The 23,989-nt window shown below is 32.7% G+C and overlaps 1 protein-coding gene across 1 annotated transcript; it reads left to right on the top strand.

The window, feature by feature from the left end:
• Positions 1–2,533: 2,533 nt before the first annotated feature.
• On the top strand, positions 2,534–22,437 carry LOC123656464 (serine protease persephone). Its single transcript, XM_045592143.1, has 10 exons — positions 2,534–2,663; positions 2,739–2,817; positions 3,148–3,290; positions 3,535–3,564; positions 6,429–6,520; positions 9,863–9,972; positions 11,299–11,442; positions 18,563–18,678; positions 19,774–19,931; positions 20,922–22,437. Exons 1-10 carry the CDS (start codon positions 2,600–2,602, stop codon positions 21,081–21,083), a joined length of 1,098 nt encoding a protein of 365 aa, XP_045448099.1. The 5' UTR covers positions 2,534–2,599; the 3' UTR covers positions 21,084–22,437.
• Positions 22,438–23,989: the final 1,552 nt, after the last annotated feature.

Here is a 23,989-nt window from a genome sequence, read left to right on the forward strand (position 1 = left end):
TTTTCACCGAGGCCAGCCTGTCGCTAGAGGGATCCTGTTGCCTGCAGATCCGGGACCCTCCAATTAAAGCGGCTGAAGGCTCTCGCAGGGGTTTTGGTCGGTATTGCACCCACAAGTGCTAAAGCCGACATACGGTCTAGGAATGTCTACCCGGGCATCCTGGATATCACCCGTAAACAGGTTCCCCTGCGATACCAAAAAAGGGCTTATTCTATTACACCATTATTTTACTTATTTTGAAAAAAAAAATCAAGTTATAAAAATCCCAAAAATACCCCTACAAATATGACACCCCTAAAAAAACCCATCTCACTTTTCTCCCTAAATTTGGGGGGAAAATCCCTAAAGTTGACATCACTGGCTGTCTGCTGGACATCTTTGAGGTGAGAAATATAAATAATAGACATAAACAACGTTACCTTTGATGTCACTAAGGGCGCGTTCCATCTAAGGCCCACAACGCCATTTATCATGACTGCTTAAATTGCCGTTCCACTAAGGTAAAAAGGCCACGGGCGTTGTATTTGCAGGCAAATTTTATAAGTGGAATGCATATTTGGGCGTTGTCAGGTGTCAGCTATGTGCTCGCAATATGGCGGCATGGTGAAAACATGCAGCTGTGGGGTTTTTGAGTGAATATTTTGCATGGGTTGGAGTAAAACACACAAAATCGCCTACAAGTCAACACCCGTGGCGTTTTTTACCTTGTCTTCTTTTTCTTCTTTAGGGCTAATAAACTTATTTACGTTTTTTACGTTGGTCTTAGTGGAACGGCATTTTCAGCGGTCGTGATCAATGGCGTTGTGGGCCTTAGGTGGAACGCACCCTCTAGACATCACAAAATAATAGGCCCGTTATATTATTATTTTGACAAATACCCTAGAACGTAACTTGGTACGAAACTCACTCTACTGAAAATAATTGTGTTTGCTCGCAAACGAAAAAAAAGGACTTAAATTACACCGACAAGTAACACAACGTAGGTAGACGAAAAATTATTCAACTAAATACGTTTTATAAAAGATTATTTAAAAAGTAGTTTTTGCGATTGAGTGGTTATTGTAACTAAAAAAATAATAATAATAACTTCGGATTTGTTCGTGGTTTATTAGGTTTTTTACATGTACGGCGTTTCAGATACACAGCAACCATGGTCACGGGAGGACTATGTCCTCATGTCCAGAACGTAATAAACTTCGATAAAATCTAAAAAAGTGTTTTCATTATAATGATAGAAATTTGCGTAAACATTAGAAAACAATATAAAAAAATTAGATTAAAGACAAATTTATATTTTGTACCATTGTATCATTTCAATTTACCTACAATATTAAAGCTTAAGGTAAATGTTCTAATCGGTATCTAATCCAATGCACTATACATTACATAATCAAATCGATCAAATACTTATACAAACTTGAATCGATTGATCGTGAGTATCGAAAACCGAGTTGTATGGTTACTTCACTATTTATGTCCCGATGCCAAATGTCAAAACGTGCCTATTATTTTGTGATGACTATTTTTTTTCTTTTTCAATTGGCTGTTCTCGTACATAGTACATTTGCCACTATCAAACGGGAGAAATTTTTACATGTATTTAAAGGAACGGGACATGAACGGAAGGAGCTAAATTTAGGAATCATTCAGGGCAGGAATAGTTAAAGGATATTTATGACATATAGATAATAAAAATATAAAATAATAAAATATACATTCAAATATATTACCTATATTATGTATGTATAACATACATAATATAAAAACTAAACCAGATATTGCCAGAGACATATTTAATGTGATAAATATTTAAATTGTGATGACTATAAAAGCCCATTGAGGTGAGAAATATATTATTATATCATTGATAGAAGCCATACGGCTAACGGCTAGAGACACGATACCAAATACAAAGTATCGATACTATACTCAGGAGTAGTATCTAAAAAAAGTATCGTACTCATAATCAAGTATCGTATAAATACTGAAGAACTGTTTTCATATTTCAGTCGACGACCAAAAAAAGGTCGTCACTCCAATTATCATACAACGTAGTACTGATTTTATAAACTTTCGATACGATACCTGCCAAACTCAAATCAAATATCTATGCAAAGTATCGAGTACGAAAGTATCGGTATCGAATGGTAATGTTGACATGTTGTCGATACCACAAAGTATCGATACTTTTTTTCGTATTTTACAACTGATCCAACTGACACACACAACACAACGAAGAATTTAATTTGGCATTTGGCAGTTGGGCTATACTTATATAGTACTCTTTGTCTCTTTGGTTGGTAATTTGGTATTTGAATATTACAGAGTACCTACTTTGTTTTTGAATGTAAACTCGTAGTTTTGAGTGACCTCTTTGAATTTTTTTAAATTAGAACAAAAAAAATTAATAACAATAATGTTTATTTTTCAATAATATATATTTATAAATACTTTGGAAAGTCTTTTCAAATTGATTTTATTTTGATATTTATGCAGTGTTTAACTTAAAGTAAACCGGTTTCGCTCTAGTGTCTTCTAACAAAATTTCGTGTTAAATCTAATTGAGGAAAAACTGCTCACGTTACTATACAGTGTAAAAATGTGGCTCAAAAAACTTATTCTGTACACCTTGTTAATATTTGAAATTATTTTGGCTGGGGAAGGTAATAATAGATTTAAATTTTTTTGATATTCGCTATTGTTGAATTTTTATTTAACTGGTAAAATATTTTGTGCAGTTGGAGATAGATGTAAACCAAATGCAGATGTTACTGAAGGAACTTGCAAATCTGTTATGGATTGTGAAATAGCTATAAGGTTAGTAAATGAGTGATATCTTAATGATTATTATATAAATAACATAGTATTTTTCTTGAATGGTTATAAATCTCAACAACACAAATAAGACAGTTGTATAAAATATTTGTTACTTTTATTACTGTAAGCATGTACCACTATCGCTGTTTATTTTATTTTGATAATTGATTTTTTTTTTTTTTGTAGAATATCATATGTTTACTAGTGTAACTTTTTCTTGTTTTCTTTTCCTTTTCACGAAATTTACTTAAAAGAAAAATGAATTCAAAGAATAAACCTAACAAATATTAAAAAATAAGAGAAATTTTTCATGGAAGAATATGTTTTCAGTTCAATCATGAAACATGGTCATCATCCCTTTAGCAGATGTGGTTTTTCTCAAACTGTAGAGATTGTTTGCTGCCCTAAAAGGAGGTTTGTCACACCAAAACCAACTGTAAAACCCAACCCTACCCCAACGAGTGCTAAATTTGGTATGGAAACTATATTAATGTCCACTTCTTGTCACGGCTTGCTTCGTATTACTAAATTGCTTAACATATTAATGCTGGTGTAATGTTATATAGTTAGCTTGTACTCTGGACTGACTTTTCAACTAAATTGTCTATCTTGTGGTCACGCAATCACTAAACTATTATTGCTGACAAATTTATATTAGTATAATATAATCAAAGCTATAGTAATAAATTGATAATTAACCTAAAATATTTTTTTTAGGAGAGAGGTCTTCTAGAATTGCAGATAAAGGTTAGTTTTAATGTAATTTCTTACTAGAACTCATTACAGAAAAGTTATTTAAATAAACAATACTATTCACGGTTTCATTCTACATTTGTCAATACTATAACTTCTTAGCATGTCAATATCTTGCTACAAGGCAAAGGAGGACAGATGACTTGATCTGCTGCTCCTATCTGGGGTTTATCAAAATTCCTCTAGATATGTCAAATTTACAGTATTTAACCTCCACTTCTGATTACAAAAGAAATTTTGAAAATAAATTTGTTTGTGAAGAGTTTATGTTAAAATGGTGCTAGTCCAGTACTGTTTAATTTTTAAGTAGTTATGATTAGTTCAGATTTAGTAATTTTAAGCATGTTATGGAATAAATCTTCTTCTCACGGCGCCTCTTCTCAATGAAGGCCGGCGACCATCATGGCTATCTTAATCTTCGAAGCTGCAGCACAGAAGAGCGAGCAAGTACTTAGCCCAAACCATTCACAGAGGTTCTTTAGCCAGGATGTTTTCCTTCTGCCAGGTCGGCGTTCACCCTCGATTTTTCCTTGAAGCACAAGCTGAAGAATCCGATATCTGTGTCCTCTCATTATGTGACCAAAATACTGCAGCTTCCTCTCCTTCACAGTCCTCATTATTTCCATCTTTTTATTTATTCGACACAGAACCTCAACATTTGTTATTTTCATAGTCCATATTCGGAGCATACGTCTGTATATCCACATTTCAAAGCTCCAGCTTCCAGTTTTGAACACAATGTCAAGGTTAAGGTCCAACTTTTAACCGCATAAAGTAGGACACTGAATACATAACAGCGCACGAGTCTCATGCGGAGTTTTAGATTAAAGAGTTTATAGCACACAATCTTTTTCAACTTCTTAAAGGCACTACGGGCTTGTTCTATGTATGGACTCGAATTTCCTGTTCGCTACTCCATTGTTCATTTATGTAGCTACCTAGGTATTTAAATTTGTCTACGCATTCAATTAGGTTATCTTCCAAGTGTAGATGTTCATTAATCACTGGGGTCTTGGATACTATTATAAAAATGGTTTTTTCGTGTTTGTTTCTAGTCCGTATTTGTTGCTAGCCACATTTACACGATCCAGCAACTTTTGTAGACCTACAATATCCTCCGCAATAAGAATCGTATCATTAGCATATCGAATATTGTTCACGACTTCTCTGTTTATGACTATACCTTCATCGGTTTCATAGAGGAACTCGGCCATGATTCTTTCGGCATATAGATTAAATAATACGGGCGATAAAATACACCCTTGTCGCACGCCACGCTTAATTTCAATTTCAGTGGATAGTTGGTCTTCCACCTTAACCATTGCTTTTTGAGCCCAGTACAGATTAGCAATCACTCTAAGGTCATGCTGTCGATACCAGTATGTTCGAGAATCTCAATTAGCTGTTCATGACGTACTCTATCAAACGTCTTTTCGTAATCAATAAAGCATAAGTACACCTTTTTATTCATGTCAAGACATCTCTGAACTAGAACGTTTAGACAGTACTGTGCATCTCTGGTACCTAAGCCATTTCTAAAACCAAATCGTGTGTCTGATATATATTCTTCGCACTTCCAGTAAATGCGAGCGTGTATAACCTTTAAAAAAATCTTGAGAACATGGCTCATTCAACTAATTGTTCTGTGGTCTTCACATCGTCACAGTTTTGTAGACCATGTTGAATAGATTTTTAAGGACTAGAGACGATTTGTTGGACATAATCTTTATAACTTCTGTGTAGACAGCATCAGGACCTGCAGCTTTATTTATTTTTGATGATTTTATTGCATTTCTTACTTCTGACTCCAATATCTCTAAGTATTCCTCCGGCACCTCTATTTCAAAAATATCACTTCTGTTATCCGCAAAAAGTCTCTCTATATGTAATTCGCATTGATAAATTTTGTCTTGAATTTGTGGATTAGGTCCCCTATCATTAACCAGTGCTACAGCGTGCCGTGTTGTTAAAGGTTGTATAATTTCGTTGATTTTCTTAAACATATTAAAGCTGTTGTGCTTTTCTGCCAAAGATTCAATTTCTTCGCATTTCACATGTAACCAACTTTCTTTTGCCTTTTGTATCTTTGTATTTATTTCCTTATTTAACTCTATATATCTTTTTTCGTCCAACTATTTCATCACCCGTCGTTCCTCATATAAGTCTAGTAGTGTATGAAATAAATAGTTTATTTAAATAATTAATTTTAAAAAAATTAACATGTTATGTAGTATTAAAAGCCTAAGTGGTTTTACTATCCTAATTTTAAGCAGATATTTAATTTTTATTCTTAAAGAAACTTATAGTTCATTTATGTTATGAAAGGAGTGTTTTGTCACCTTAATAGCTTTTACGCGCGGCTTCCCTCGCATTTTTGTTTTTTTAATAAGAGTATCTTATGTTACTTCTAATACCTCCGAGAATATGTGTACAAAGTTTCTTGATGATCAGTTAAGTAGTTTTCGCGTGAACATTTTTCACATTGCATAAAACACTAATGATTATTACATTATGCAATAATTAAATCAAAATAATACAATAAACATACTTGACTAGCCCGTTGGCGCAGTTTGTAGTGGCCCTACTTCCTGTTCCGCGGGTTGCGGGTTCGATTCCCGTCTGAGTCTGGGTTTGTCATATTTGTATTTATATTTTTATAAATGTATTATTTCTATGTAAATTTATCAAAAAAATTGTTATAACAGTCGGCTGTTACCTATAACACAAGCATTAAGTTGCTTACCATAGGAACAGACGACTGTCTGTGTACGTTATAAAATAAAATATTTGAGATGTATATTTAATATTCTTTTTAAAACATTATCAATATAAATAACTTTAATTTTGTACTCTTCCAGAATGCGAAAACATTATTAAAGCAAGCTTGCCTCCACTAAATTTACATATAATAGGTGGTGAGAATGCATCAATTGGGGAGTTCCCACACATGGTAATATTTTTTTACGTATTATTTAAATACCTTAACCTTACATGTATAACCAGTACAATTATTAAGTGACCTAGAACTTAATTTTGACTTACTATAAAGTACTAATGACGTAAATATAAAAAATCATGTATAAAACATTACACATAGTTAGTCTTTTTTTTTCAATTAAGCTTGTAGTTTATTATTGTATTTCTTAAAGAGTGAGGAAGTTAATGGTATTAAACAAATTTCAATATTATTCATTATAATTTGTATGAATTTAGTTGCTTTAAGTTTTAAATGGCGTCAATATTATTTTGTTAATAATTTTTGTTTTGTCATAATTTATATTATACAACATTGAAAAATGGCAACAGCGTTATATATATTTCTTAAGTTAAAATTAAGGGGCTACCCTACCTCAGCTCGAATTCAGATTTCACCCATACTAAAAACACATGAGAATTGAGAGCGCTTGGTTGTTCATCGCGCGAATTACATGTATTTTCTCCCCACAAACATTATCAATAGTTATTTTTTAAAAATCGCAACATATAAAATGTTTGTCATACTTATTTCAATTACCATGCTTAATCTCAAGTCCATAACTTCTATATTTACTGAGATATTAAGGTTTTAATACAAAAATAGAGGTAACTTTGCGATTTTTTTCTATCGAGAAAATTTTCTGGAATCGTGTTTTCGAAACATATGAAAGATAGTTTATGTCCTGAACTTTACCATACATAAATTTCAAACTTAAATATTCAGTAGTTTGGAAGATATGGACATCCTGCCGAGTGGAAAATAAGCAATTTGAGGTAGCATACACTCTTAATGAGATAATCAGTTTAAAAACGACGTGGGTTTTTCTGTATGCTGGTTTGTTCATTATGAAGAAGTTTTCCTGTTTTTAATAATAATTTATTTACCTCAATATGTCAATACTAACGATTTTATCTTGCATACAAGAATAAATATAAATTATTGTTTCTATACATTATTTTATAGTGCTACAAATATAAAAAGTGATTTTTTTATATATACTTATTTATGCGTGTCGTTGACTTTAGGTCGGTAGGATAAGAATCTTGTGACAGGGGTAAGGAAACGCTCACAACACAACGGTCTAGCTAGAGTCTAGACGCTAGATCAGGGATGAGCAACCATTTTAATCAATGGGCCAATTGAAATTTAATTTTTTTGGCGGGCCGCACATAGATTAACTAACTCTTATTAATAATTTACGTAACTTTGTTTATAATAAATATTAGAATAAAAAATATACAATTAAAAAAAAAGTAAAGATTTTATATACAAATTTTAATGCAACATAAAAACAAACAAGAAAAGTAGAAAACAGTAAAACGAATTTACTTGAAATTTTTAATGAGAAATTTGGCAGTTTAAACATGTTTAACGGGCCGCGTGTTGCTCATACTTGCTCTAGACTATGACAAATATTTGTATTTTTTATACAAATATTTGCCAACTGCGGGTACCCATCACCAATCGCGCATCACGTGTTATTAAAAATGGCGTCCTTCAGGTTAAGAGCATATAATTACGAGTACATCTACATGTAGGCATACCATAGTCAAAACTATAAGTGAAAAAATGGAACCGTAGTAAGTTACGGCTCATTACTAAGGAACTTTAAAATCGACACATTCGAAAAAAAATGTAAAGACATGAGCGATTTAATGTAATTTTAAACTTGAGGTAGGGCACAGTAGGAAATTCCCTATCAAAATATGGATCAGCCCGACTGGGGTAGTACCTCGACCTTACAGAAGAACACAGCTAAATAATACTGTTTTCAAGCAGTGTTGTGTCCCTGTTGGTGAGTAAGGTGACCAGAGCTCCTGGGGGGAATTGGAGATGGGGTCGGCAACGCGCTTGCGATGCTTCTGGTGTTGCAGGCGTCAGGTAATTGCTTACCATCAGGTGAACCGTAGGCTTGTTTACCGACCTAGTTACATTAACAGATATTTGGAGTGGGAGTGCACTGCACCCGCGCTCTTTAGGACGAGCCGCTTCTGCAGATTAGTATAATAAGTCAAGCAGTATTTTGATACTAGTCGGTTTGTCTTTTTGACTGATTATTTTATTATAGCTTATAAATAGTAATATGCAGTTTAATTTAACGCCTCTCGCTTTGTAACCTTAGTCATTAATCTATAGTTCTATATATATATATTATTGTTATAAAAAGGAAAAATTTGCGAGTTTGTAGGGGTTCTCTGAATCTCTGAAACGTCTAAATCGATATTGATAATTCTTAATCCACCAATACAAAGCTGTAGCTTAGTAATGTATTACTTATTATTCCTGATTGTCATAGACTATATCTGAATGTCGCAATAATATGTTTTATTCGGAAAAATATCATATTTGTAAAAACAGTCAGATGGAAAAAAGTACTGCGCCGCTTATTCCACTTACGTTGACGTCATAGTCAATGATATCTTATTAACTGTAGTAATGTGAAATGTTGGTTTTAGTTTGGTCTTAAGTAGATCTAAAATGTATATTATTTTTAGAAAAATGTTTATTCATCTACAATTACACACAAGTTCAGACAAAAACAAGAATCATGAAAATCGTTACAACCATTAAAAAGTCACGAGTTATTATACAATGTAGACCGACGAAAAAATAGTCAAGTAAATACAATAAATTTAAGCACAACCCACGCACCACCTTTCTATTAAAAAAAAAAAAAACATCGAAATCGGTTCGCCTACTTAAAAGTTCTGAGGTAGCGTACCTACATAAAAATGCAGTCGAATTGAGAACCTTCTTCTTTTTTGGAAGACGTTAAAAATAATCCAATTCAACGAAACAACCTGTATAAGATTCTTATATTATTAAGTTATTATCCCAAAAGCTAACTGAAATATATATGGTTTGAACCATTAAAATTGTAAATAGGTTTCCTATTTATTTATCCAATTTAATTTTTTTTTTTATTAAATTCAAACATTGCACAAACAGCGATTGAATTGAAGTAAAATATTTATAATTTTTTTATCAATCAATCTACTATAATTGTCTTTAGCGTCACCCACAGTGACCTTTGAATGATTGCTTTCCGCGAATGTGAGGATAAGGAGAGATAAAGAAAACTACGTCTGTGTTTCTATTAAAATAATAATATTACACAAATATTATTTAAAAAATGTGTATAATATTCATACTACGATCTTTTCTTTGTTTCATATGTTTACGTTGACAAGTTTAAAGCGGCTAAATATTCCTTGTGTTCAATCTATACATTTATACAAATAAATAAAATTGAAGTGCCTGTTTGTGAAGAAATATTAGAAATATTACTAAAATCTTATGCTGTATTTATTGCAGGTGGCGCTTGGCTATGAACGTACAGATGGATACGATTTTCTGTGTGGAGGAACACTGATATCGCAGACTTACGTTATAACAGCTGCCCACTGCATCGACACATTAGACCAGTAATTTATTTTATTTTATTCTAAATTGATAGTAAAAAACTTTTTAAAAACTAACTTTTTTTACTTTAAAACTTTTACTATCTACTTATAAAGTCATTACGTAATTTATATGATAAAAAAAAAATTGTCGCGAGAATTGAGTACTCGTATTTCCTTAGTTTGGAAAATTTTATAAGTTAAAATCAATCACATCAAGTTATTTAATTTACTTGTTTATCTGGACACGTAAATCACGCCATCTCTACTGCTGCTGTCTGGTTACGGCAGTAAAGAATACAGCTAACCCCCTCTCTTCTCGTGGGTGTCATAAGAGTCGACTAAGGGATAACATAGTTCCACTACCACCTTGGAACTTAAAAAGCCGACCTCGTTTTTGTTCCTATTTGTCATATAAGTTGGCGGGTGAAGGAAGGCGAGAAGAAGGCAGTGAAACAAGGCTCCACGCTATCAACCCCTGGACTCTCACCGACTTGCCGCGCTGGAGATGGGATTGATCATCAGACCGGTCAATTCGCGTGGAGCATCTTTTTTTTAGGAGCAACTCACTATAGACGGCGCCACAATATAAAATCATCATATCAAAAATTTCGATCTAGCGAGCACATAGTTCCATAGCTTAATTAGCTGGAGCACCGACACGGTCAGTCGGAGATGCAGGTTCGATCCCCGCTGGAACGGTCGATTTTTGATATGATATTAAAAAATGTTTAGAATTTCCTAATGTGTGGGTAATACAAAAATAAAATCGAACAAATCATTGTTTAAGTTAGACTAACTTAATGTCTCCAACAGAGATGTGAGTCCACCGACCGGTTCTTATTCTAACATACGATACAATTTTTTTTTCTATTATATGTTATATTTATGCCTATAACCAACTGCTTAAATTTTTTACATAAAACTATTATACAAAAGTGTTATTTTGCCATTCTTTTTGGTTTTGATAAACCACATCTGTGCTGTGTGGCTACGGCACTAAAGAATTTAGCCACCCCCTCTCTTCCCGTGGGTGTCGTAAGAGGCGACTAAGGGATAACAAGGTTCCACAACCATCTTGGAACTTAAGAAGCCGACCGATGGCGGGATAACCATCCAACTGCTGGCTTTGAAATACACAGGCCGAAAAAGGGCAGCAGCGTCTTTGGTGCGACAAAGCCAGTACTGCGGTCACCAACCCGCCTGCCCAGCGTGGTGACTATGGGCAAAACACATGAGTTCACGTTATTTTTGACGTAAACTTGTGGAGGCCTATGTCCAGCAGTGGACTGTATAAGCTGTAATGATGAAACCACATCTACATATAAATAATTTACATATGTGTTGCAGAGTGAAGCCAAGTATCGCCCGTATGGGAACGATAGAGATTGGCGACAGGCAGTGGAACAAAGATACGGATAAAAGGATAGTCGACATTCAAACACATCCAGACTACAAAAGGCGTACTAAGTACCACGACTTGGCACTTTTGAGGTAAAACTGTAAAAATATTTCATAATAACACTGACTTTACTGTACATTAACAAGTAATACAATTTAGGCAGTCGAAAAAATAATCTACTAAATACGCATTGTTATAAATAACTAAAAATTAGTCATCAGATCTCAATCAAATTTAAAAGGGACCATGTGACAAGCTAGCCAGCATTCGATTAAAAAAAGAATCCTTAAAATCAGTAAACTCAGTAAAAAGTAATGAGGTAACAAAAAAAAAAAAAAAGAAATACAGTTCAATTGAGAATCTCATAAACAGACATATTTTTCCAGGAATTTGTGTGATATTGAGAATTACGAAGGTCAAATAGTTAACTTGATGATATGGAAATTATGCGGTTCTGATAGCCAAATAATATTATTAATTATTATTATTGTTTCATCCGCGTTGAAATTTATGGCTACTCAGTTTACTTGTGAGTAGGAATTAAGAGCCATTTCACAAAAATCGGTAACAATCCGCGAAATTGTAATATTTTGACGTCGTTAATCTCAGTGTTGGATGCAATAATGTAATTTATATTCTTGGAATATAATCGAGCAACCTTTGTTGTAGTCGATAGTCAGATCAGAATTTTGATTTATATTATGTGTATAAAATTATTAACCTTTTCATCAGCCTCCTCCCTGGCCGTCCTAAACGGTCGCAATGTATACTTTGAAGTCCTACTTTTCAATAACCTCTACGTTGAAACCATTTTAAAAAAAACATCGTAATATGTGGAATATAATTTTGTTGAGGACTCTCACAGATTTTTATTTCATTTGTATCTCTATTAAACGATAAAAAAAAATTTAAGTTACGAATATTTTCCAAATAAGTACAATTTTAAAAGCGATACTTTTCTTAGAAAACTAAGAAATTTTAACGAATTATCTTCATCAAAGTAAACTTACATCATTAAGGAATACAAAAAAAAATTATTAAAAGATGTCATCATTTTTAATCCATTTTATATTAAATAATAAAAAGATAGGATATATTACCACGCATCAAGCCCAGTAAATCAGTCGAGCGCTAGCGCTCTTAAAGGTAATGTCCACGCCAAATTCTGCGCAGCCGTCTCTTTCGCTCACAGGTGCCAAGCGCCTGTTGTTATAGCGGATAAACCGCATTTGATACTTTCATAATAAAATATAAATAAAATTATTACTAAAATGACTGTAAAATAATATAATGATAATTTCTGTAAACAAATGTATAATTTAATTTTCTTTTCTCACATTATCAATACAAATAAGCATTTCAATCTGTTTGTCTTGTTATTTGTTAATTAATATGTTTGTCGGTGTCGATGTCATAAAATGCTATTTTATTCATATCGTAAATATTAGATTCATTCGTAAACTGAAAAAACTAAATCAATTTAAAAAAAAATTGTTTCATAAAATTAATTTTTTATTTTTATTTTAAATTTATTGACTGTTGTTATATAACATACTTGAAATTTTTAACAAATTAATTGTGTAAAAAACATTTTATACCATAGTTATTAATTTTTATCATACATTAGAAAATGATCAAGATGTTCTTTTGGTTGTCTCACTATACTTACTAGCACAAAGATCGCGGGGCTCGTACGACTCGCGCGATGCGACCAAATTTACCTAAACTTGCAGAGCGTAAAATTGTGAAATGGCTCTTAAAGAATCTTATGAAGCTCCATAACGACAACTATCAGATATCTGAAATAAAAATTATAACCCAATTAGATAGATATAGATGTTTCGAATATGAGTTAAGAAGTTTTTTAATAGAATATGAAGAACTTATTTAAAAAATACAATAAGTTCCTTTTTCTGTTTTCATTTAAAGTACGACTAGCTCGTTAGTGCAGTTAGTAGTGGCCCTGCTTTCTGAAGTTTGTGGGTTGCGGGCTTGATTCCCACCCGAGTCTTGGGTGTATATTTATATTTATACTAGCGGACCCGGCAGTTGTCCTGCCCGGAAAATAGCTACCAAATTTCATAGCTTATATACCGATAGCAGCGCCACCTAACGGTCCATTTGAGATAAAAACTAACATATCTTTCAATTTAGGCAAAATTATAGATGCTCCCAAAATTTGATAAAAATGATTCAGTAGTTTCAGAGCTAAATACAGATAGCAGCGCCACCTACCGAGTCCAATTGAGATAAAACTACCATATCTTCCAAGTCTGACAAAATTACAGATGCTTACAAAATTTGATAAAAATTGGTTCAGTAGTTTCGGAGTTACATACTGATAGCAGCGCCACCTACCAGGTCCGATTGAGATAAAAACTACCCTATCTCCCAAGTTGGACAAAATAATAGATGCGTACAAAATTTGATAAAAATTGGTTCAATAGTTTCGGAGTTACATACCAATAGCAGCGCCACCTATCGGGTCCAATTGAGATAAAAACTACCCTATCTCCCAAGTTGGACAAAATAATAGAGGCGTACAAAATTAGTTGGACCAAATTACAAATGCTTAAGTAATTTGATAAAAATTGTTTCAGTAGTTTCGGAGTTAAATACATTTAAAATTTTCATTGTTAAGAGCCATTTCACAATTTTACGCTCTGCAAGTTTAGGTAAATTTGGTCGCATCGCGCGAGTCGTACGAGCCGCGCGATCTTTGTGCTAGTACGTATAGTGTGACAACCAAAAGAACATCTTGATCATTTTCTAATGTATGATAAAAATTAATAACTATGGTATAAAATGTTTTTTACACAATTAATTTGTTAAAAATTTCAAGTATGTTATATAACAACAGTCAATAAATTTAAAATAAAAATAAAAAATTAATTTTATGAAACAATTTTTTTTTAAATTGATTTAGTTTTTTCAGTTTACGAATGAATCTAATATTTACGATATGAATAAAATAGCATTTTATGACATCGACACCGACAAACATATTAATTAACAAATAACAAGACAAACAGATTGAAATGCCTATTTGTACTGATAGTGTGAGAAAAGAAAATTAAATTATACATTTGTTTACAGAAATTATAATATATATTTAATATATTATTTTACAGTCATTTTCGTAATATGTTTATTTTATTTATATTTTATTATGAAAGTATCAAATGCGTTTTATCCGCTATAACAACAGGCGCTTGGCGCGTGTGAGCGAAAGAGACGGCTGCGCAGAATTTGGCGTGGACCTTACCTCTAAGAGCGCTAGCGCTCGACTGATTTACTGGGCTTGATGCGTGGTAATATATACTATCTTTTTATTATTTAATATAAAATGTATTAAAAATAATTACATCTTTTAATTTTTTTTTTTTTTGTATTCCTTAATGATGTAAGTTTACTTTGATGAAGATAGTTCGTTAAAATTTCTTAGTTTTCTAAGAGAAATATCGCTTTTAAAATTGTACTTATTTGGAAAATATTCGTAAATTTAATTTTTTTTTATCGTTTAATAGAGATACAAATGGAATAAAAATCTATGATAGTGGACAACAAAATTATATTCCACATATTATGATATTTTTTTAAAATGGTTTCAACGTAGAGGTTATTGAAAAGTAGGACTTCAAAGTATACATTGCGACCGTTTACCCAGGGAGGAGGCTGATGAAAAGGTTAAAAATTTTATACACATAATATAAATCAAAATTCTGATCTGACTATGGACTACAACAAAGGTTGCTCTATTATATTTCAAGAATATAAATTACATTATTGCATCCAACACTGAGAGTAACGACGTCAAAATATTACAATTTCGCGGATTGTTACCGATTTTTGTGAAATGGCTCTTAACGCCCACCCCCCGTAATCCTTATTGTGCATGAGTTATCCTAAAATCCGCTAATCGATAATTTCTACATCACATAGATACAGGAGATTCGTACCAAAGGAGTCGATAGTTTAAAAACGGGAATTTTCCATTTTAAACACCCCCCCCCCCCCGCAACAATATATAATGTGAAATGTATATGTAATGTGAAATAACTAGTTAATACCATTTTTACTGTATGTAAATTAAATTAAAATGCGAACTACGAATAAGATCAATTAAATCATTAGTAACTTATGTAAAATGTTCCCTAATATATTATTTAACACTAGCTACTGCCTGCGACATCGTCTGCGTGAACGATATACAGCACCAAAAATACCTAAGATTATACCTTTTAAAATAACATTCATTTACCCGTTTCTTCTTTATATTTCATATCTACAGAAAAATCTCATAGATGACGCTGCTTTAAAATTGTCTTGTCTACTTATATTCATTTAATTATGTTTATCGGCTTAGTTACTTATATTGCGTGATTTTTATAGTGTGAAGGTAGCTTATATAGCATGTTTATTAACATAATAACAACAACATTCAAATATGCTTCGTTAGATTACACGTTGTTACAGAATGCGTTGAAGAAATAAAGGTTCACTGCTCGTTCCCCGTAGGTGATAGCGTGATAATATGTAGCCTATATGTTGACCCGACTTCTTAATAATATTCGTGCCAAATTTGAAGTAAATTCAAAACGCTACTTTTTGAGTTTATCCCGGACATACATACATACAAACAGAAAAAAATTCTAAAAACTATATTTTTGGCTTCGGTATCGATTGTAGATCACACCCCAAGTATTCTTTTAAAAAAATATTCAATGTACATTTTTGACTTTCCTACCATTTTATTATATTAAAATAATATAAGCGTAGACAAACGTTTAAATTCTTTAGAAATCCTTAGCACAAACAATGTGATAATCAAAAGCAGCTTAGAATCGACGTAGACACCAAGATCCTTGACAATGCTAACTCTCGAAATGACCCCTCCCCCCACAATTCATACGCAAAATCAATAACTAATCTTTTCCTAGTAAACGTTATTACGTCACATTTTTTCAAATTTAGAAATAAGGAATTATTTAAACAATAGGAGCTGAAAGAGTCAAGATCTTCCTGGAAACACAAGCAGTCCTCAGGGTTTTTGATTTTTTTCCTAATTTATTTCAATTTCATTGGGAATAGAAGCTTTTAGATAATTTCAAGAACGGGCAAGTAAATTATTGGACACGTAAAGTGCATTTATACTAATAATGCAGGCATACACATACAGCAGTACATAACTACATAAAATTATATAAATTTAATTATAGATACCACGCTTATTGATTTGTCCAGCTTTTCTTGGCATGTGATACAAGTCGAGCCAACACTTATTAATATACAGCAACCAACTGACTGATACTTATGAGCTTATCAATTTTTTTAACCGACTTCCAAAAAAGGAGGAGGTTCTCAATTCGACTGTATTATTATTATTTTTTTTTATGTATGTTACATCAGAACTTTTGACCGGGCAGACCGATTTCGACAAATTTTGTTTTATTCGAAAGGTGGTGTGTGCCAATTGGTCCCATTTAAATTTATTTGAGATCTAACAACAACTTTTCGAGTTATATCCAATAATGCGTTTTTACTTGACGCTTTTTTCGTCGACCTACGTTGTATTATACCGCATAACTTTCTACTGGATCTTCCGATTTTGATAATTTGATAATAATAATAATGATAATTGATAATTTTTTTTTTTTGGAAAGGGGATATCTCTAGTTTGGTACCGTGATAAGGAAACCAAAATCTGATGATGGGATCCCAGAGAAATCGAGGGAAACTCTCGAAAATCCGCAATAACTTTTTACTGGGTTTACCGATTTTGATAATTTTTAATTTAATCGAAAGCTGATGTTTATAATGTGGTCACATATAAATTTTATCGAGATCTGATTACTACTTTTTGAGTAATCTTTGATAACGCGTAGTTGCTTGACTATTTTTTCGTCGATCTGCGTTGTGTTACTTGTCGATGTAATTGAAGTCGGTTTTTTTTTCGTTTGCGAGCAAACACAATTATTTTATATCTAAGTTGAGTATAGGCATACAATGAACAATTTTTAATTCATCTGTAAAATCGTACGTGTTGACTTTGGATGCACTATTTACTTTCATCAAACACACATCTCTTTTACATATTTCACAAATAAACTCATCTATCACTAATAAATTAATAATTTCACTAATAACAAGAACTCACAAACAAAAAATTAAAAGCGAATTGTCATTAATATTACTCTGTGGAATTTTGCGATTATGCGACCGTGCCGTGTCAAAAATAATAATTATTGGTAAAAACGGTATCGAATTCAAGACAATTTGATTTGACAGGTTATTCTGAGGCTGTGCCTACTGTCATTGTTAAACCGACCAATTTTAAAAACACAATACTTTGTTGGTATTCCATATAGGTATGACGCGCGACATTATAAAATTGTAGGATTATATTTACGTCCCACTGTCATTGCTAATATTTGTTAGCGATTGTAGGCAGAAGTTTCATAAAAGACCCGTCGTCGATTGCGCGAAGCGCTGATATCGCGCATATATGACGGCGCGTTTTTCAAATTGAAGCGGATTTAAATTGAATTATTGTTTATGTCTTTTATAAAAATATATAATAATCATGTTTTATATATCATTATTAGTAACATGCCAAGGTAGGCAGTGCCTTTCTGCCTATATGAAATGCACGCTACGGGTTATATCAGCCGGCTGTTACCTATAACATAAGCATTAAGTTGCTTATCATAGGAATAGACGATTGTGTGTATGTTATAGAGTTATATATTTATACTAGCTGACCCAGGAAACGTTGTTTTGCCACATATATTATGAAAATTTAGGGTTGTATGTATTTTTTTAAGGCTAAATCATAATAAAATAAAAATAAAATAAATTATCAAAATTAAAAAAAAAAATTGGGGGTGGAACTACCCTTAACGTTTAGGGGGATGAAAAATAGATTTTGTTCGATTCTCAGACCTACCCAATATGCACACAAGATTTCATGAGAATCGGTCAAGCCGTTTGGGAGGAGTTTATAAACACTGCCACACGAGAATTTTATATATTAGATTTATAAAATTATTTTTTATGCATACTTAAGGGTTTTTATTATTAAAATTTATGAATTACTTGTTTTAAACTGTTTCTTTGATCTATTTTCAAAAATAAAATCTAATAAATAAACATTTTTTTGTACTTTTATCCAAACCTGTAATAGTTATTATTTTTTTTTTTTTATTGTTTTAGATTAGAGAGCCCTATTGAGCTGTCAATGGCATTAGGCCCCTTGTGCCTTTATACCAAAACTGATGATCCTAAAATACCACTTACTGTAACTGGTTGGGGTAAAACGAGTACAACAAGTAAGTTATTTGTTTCTGACTCCATTCATTGTGTTGCTTTTACTTATGCATTATTATATTTTATTTATAAATACTATAATTCTTCGCAATTTCTGTAATTGAACGCACTAATCACAAAAACTTCTGGTCTCAATAGAAAAATCATATTATAAATTTCGAACATGACAGATTTTAATTAAATGTTTAATTAAAACCTGTCATGTGTGTCATAGGCAAATGTTTTTTGAATACAGGAAATGGCTTTTATATAGTGTTTTATGTGTCAGTGATATAATACGACCATTAGCGATCGCGGGCTACCGCGATACAAATTTTGTATAAGCCATACAGATGTTTGTTGTTGTCCGGGCGTTTGTAGTTTTATTATTGTGTTTGTAGTTTTCGGTACCTGTCGACACAGGACTCCATTATACTGGGGACAGTTGAGTGTGTGATCATAAAAAAGGAAAAAAAATGATTAGTTGATTACATGTAACGTGTATAAGCGTACCCACAGTGGGGCAAATGCCTCATTTTCATCTTGAATCGAATCGAATAAATATTTTAGATTTAAATACTGAAATTTTAGGAAGATTTAGCCAAAACCTCCACACGCTAATATTTAAGTAGTGTAGATACTAGATAGTGAAGGTAAATGAAAAGTTGCAGTAAAAAAAGCATTTTTAATTTCTACTACTTGTTGAGTTTTAATATTGTTTTTGCTCCACCCTTAAAATATTCTGGGTATGTCCATGGTAACATGCGTAGATAAAAAAGTAGTTAAGTGAAAACTAATTGTTACTACACCAAACCACCAAATGTCGTTTATTTTATTTACATTTTATATAGCTTTCACTTTATATATAAATAAGTAAATAAAATATGTCTAACATACACACGTGTCTGTTCCTAAGGTAAACTGAATGCTTGTGTTATAGTTAACAGCCGTCTGTTATAACTGCATTTTTTTTTTGATAAATACGTGCAAATAATTACGTATGTTACGACCAGACTTGGGGCGGGAATCGAACTCACAATCCCCAGAAAAAAAGAGGATCACTACACTACACGAACAGGGTAGTCATAGCCACTTTAAAGTACTTATTTTCGTTGCAGGGGATATAAAGAGCTCGGTTCTACTAAAGGCGAACGTGACTGTAGTGACGCGGGATAAGTGTGACGAATCGTATACAAACTGGCGCAAGTTGCCGGAGGGTATATCAGAGAGACAAATTTGTGCCGGAGATCCTGAGGGTCTGCGAGACACTTGCCAGGTTACCCTTTTTTTATTAGTCCACAAAACTGACCACAATCGCGTAATGTAGACATATAAAGTATAAAATGTAAAAAGTATGTATGCAATTGAATGTTAAACCTACTTGATGTGAAACGGGTAACTTAACTATAGTGCCAAGTAAAGAATATAAAAATACTAAAACACATTTAACTATTGCTTTGATTGATTCAGCCAGTAACATCCCACTGCTGGGTACAGGAATATTTCTATATGTAGGAAGGAGAAGGTTTGCGGCTTAATTCATTATGCTGCTCCACTACGGGTTGGCGGATATATTCTCTACTATTGATAATAACGAGGAGTAGCGATGGCAATAAGTTATCTATGATAACAACCGGGAGCTGACAGCTTATCGTGCTATTCGAGGAATGATGATGAGATCACAAGGACGGACACCCAGACCGGAAACAAATATTTGTAGAAAGGAAGAACTTAGCTAAATCCTTAATTTTATCATTTTTGGAATTGAAAATAATTGTGTTAGCTCACAAACAAAAAACGTATCAAAATCAAAAAACTTATTCCAAAAGAATTTATTCCAAAGACCCCAAAAGCACTTTCGAATCGTCATTTTACAAATTAAAATTTTAAGGTATTTATTATTTTTGTAAAAGTAAAGCTACCACCGATTCCGAATGTAGATTCTGCAGAGAAGAATCGGCAAGAAACTCCGCAGTTGTAGGATATTAGTTACATCATACAGGTAGAAGAAAAAATAGTTAAGGAAATACACATTATTAGAGATAACTCAAAAGGGACTTGTTCGAACTCAATCAAATTTAAATTGGACTACTTGAAAAGTACCAGCTTTCGATTAATAAAAGAAGCATCAAAATCGGCACACTACTGGATGTCAGTCAAACGGGCTGCTCCAGATTTTGTGCTGGATAAATCCTGCCGTGCCCATCTCAATGAGTTATTAATATTTTTTTATAGGAAAAAAATAAAATTGTAAATCTTCCGGCAGGGCGACTCGGGTGGACCGCTGCAAGGGCTGACGGAACGCGACGGCTTCTACCGGCTCGTGGGCATCACTTCGTTCGGGCGCGGCTGCGGCTCGCCCGTGCCCGGCGTCTACACGCGCGTCGCGCACTACCTCGACTGGGTCGAGAGCGTCGTGTGGCCGTGACCGCGGCGCTCCGAGTTACTTGCCGAGACGATGTGACACTGTGACGCCGTGATAGCGTGATCCTGTGACGACGTGACGCCGTGACACTGACGAATTCTACAATATTGATAATAATAAATAATGGTCTCGAATAAACTTAAATCATTTTTAAATATACTTAAAAGTACAATTATGTAAATAAACTAAAAAATTGTCGTCTAATACGTTCACTTTGTTAAGGATCTGTTTCACCAGTTGACCTTAAAGCTAACCGATGTATGACGGTATCCAACTTATAAAAGTTTATATTATTCTTTTTCACTATCAAACTCCACTTTATTTATGAGATGTTTCTCTTTGCTACATATGAATCTAAAAATTGTAGTGTAATAATTGAGGTGAAGCAGTCCCTAATGGCCTTTTGTTGTCTACTGTTGTTTATTTTCAACTGGTGAAACAGACCCTCAGTGTCGTTTATCATTAAAAGTACAGCAAAACTACTCATTAAAATATCAGTGCCATAAATTAATATTATTTAAGTCTGCATTTGCCAATAATTTGAGACATGATTTTCGCATAATATAAAATATTGTTGCATTTATTTAATAACATGTGTTATAGCATATTTTTGTTGTTATTCCAAAGTTACTACTCACTGTCAACGAAATTGAAATAGTTAAATAAATGCCAGTAATTTATAAGTGTGTGGTTTTATGTTTAAAGCTAATGAAGAAAATATTTATAAAGTTTTTTTTTTTAATTTCTGTCAATTACTAAGCGAAATTAGATTTAGATTAGAGAATTAATTACTCAATAAAAATATTAATAAAGTTAAGAAAGTTTATAGGTTGTAGATAAAGAATATGTTAAGGTAAACTTAATTTTTACCAAAAAAAGGTACCCTCAATTTCATTTCACTGTTTTTTTTTTATAGCATTTTTGAGTTTTTCGATAAGAATCAATTGATATATCAACTAAAGTTCACAAAAATGAAGCCATAAAAATTTATAGACATGGTAAAGTAAGAGCAAAAAAACGTACTTATATAAATATGAAATGAAAAAAAGAAAACGATTTGTGTGTTGTGTGCGTATAAATATGTGCAATAAAATCTGACATTTAAAGTTTATTTAATTATATAGTATTTATTAGACTATTAGAAAATTGTTTGAATTATTAGCAACTAGTTGAAATCGCCTTAATATTGTATATTGTATAGCATTAGTCAGTGTGCTAAAATATAAGAGCTCTCTACTTTTAATAAAACTGTGATTTAAATAATTATACTACCATATTTTTTGTATCAGAATGTTTTTGTACAAACACCGAAACCTTAGGTAATGTTGTCAAATAGAAAATAAATATTATTATAATGGGTTCTGTTTTATTTCATTGACTAATTTAACATAACATTATATTAATACTAGCTGTGCCCGCGGCTTCGCCCGCGTTGAAATCAGTTTGTCACAAAGTTTTCCCGGCAAACTTCCAGTGAAACTCTCATCAAAATCAGCTTAGCCGTTCCGTAAACCTTCCTCTTGAAGCCCTCTCTCCATTGGTTGGAAACCGCATGAAAATCCGTTCAGTAGATTTTAAAGGGAATCGATCACATACGCTTTTGGGAATTTTGTTGTATAATACACTAAAACTGTTGCCCGTGACTACGTCCACGTGGTTATGAAGATATTACTATTAGGATGTTTAACGCAAATTATTTTCTTATTTCAGTCACTTGAAATGCTTATCACTCTGAGTAACTTTTTCAAAGGCACAATTTAGTATTATTTAATAGTTATTTTTATAAAACCTCTATACACCACATTTTTAGTTTTATTTTCAGGCTGCAGTATAAATAACCTATCAGGCGAACTTATAGCTTCTGTATATGTTTCATACAAATTATCAACCCCAATTAAACCCGCTTAGTTGTGGAATATCGCAAAATCCGTTCTTAGCGGACGTCTACTAACTATAATCTACCTCTCTGCCAAATTTTATCTTTGTCCATCTTGGATGTATGGAGCATCCAGTTGTTTTTGAGTTCTCGTGATGAGTGAGTCAGTGACCTTTCTCTTTTATATATATATATATATGTCTCTTACCTTAATAACATAGGACTTTCATACAAACTTCCAACCCCCGTTTTATCCCCTTAGGGGTAGAATTTCGTAAAATTCGTTCTCAGCGGATGTTTACGCCCTATAAGGAACTTACTTGCCAAATTTCAAGTTTGTAGCTGTTATAGTTTCGGAGATTTCATGATGAGTGAGTCAACCTACCATCCCCCGTTTTAATCCCAAAAGGGAGTTGATATCTAAAGATACATTATTTCACCATCTATAGAGCATACATTTTAAATTTCAAGTAAGTATCTTACTTCTAAAACATAGGACTTTCATACAAACTTCCCACCCCCGTTTTACCCCCTTAGGGGTCGATTTTCGTAAAACCCGGCGGATGTCTACGTCCTATAAACCTACCTGCCAAATTTCAAGTATGTAGGTGTTATAGTTTCGGAGATTTCGTGATGAGTGAGTGACATCTTCAACCTTAACACTCAAAACTCCTTCCCATACTACTTCCTTTTATTCAAACTCCTTTTCTGTTAGAGCTGTACAACTTTGGAACTCTCTTCCTCTCTCTATAAGAAAAGCTCAATCTCTTGCTTGTTTTAAAAAATATCTAAAGGCGCATTTTTTTTTTCACTAAATACCTACCTCATAAATATCATTATTAGCTCCATAAATATATATATTATGTAGTATTTTGTTTATATAGTATATATGTATATATTTATTTGTATATATGTATGTGTATGTATATTGTGTGTATATGTATGTGTATATGTATATTTACTTCTGTTAATATCATACTGCTTGTTAACTATATGCCAATTCTTTATCAACTGTTTGTATACTTCCCTACCG

This window comes from Melitaea cinxia, chromosome 9, assembly GCF_905220565.1.
Source record: "Melitaea cinxia chromosome 9, ilMelCinx1.1, whole genome shotgun sequence".
Lineage (NCBI taxonomy): Eukaryota > Metazoa > Arthropoda > Insecta > Lepidoptera > Nymphalidae > Melitaea > Melitaea cinxia.

Coding starts and splice junctions, on each gene's coding strand:
- LOC123656464 (XM_045592143.1), top strand. CDS start 2,600: ATGTGGCTCAAAAAACTTATTCTGTACACCTTGTTAATATTTGAAATT. Junction 18,679..19,773: donor GGGTAAAACGAGTACAACAA/GTAAGTTATTTG, acceptor TTTTCGTTGCAG/GGGATATAAAGAGCTCGGTT. Junction 19,932..20,921: donor GTCTGCGAGACACTTGCCAG/GTTACCCTTTTT, acceptor ATCTTCCGGCAG/GGCGACTCGGGTGGACCGCT.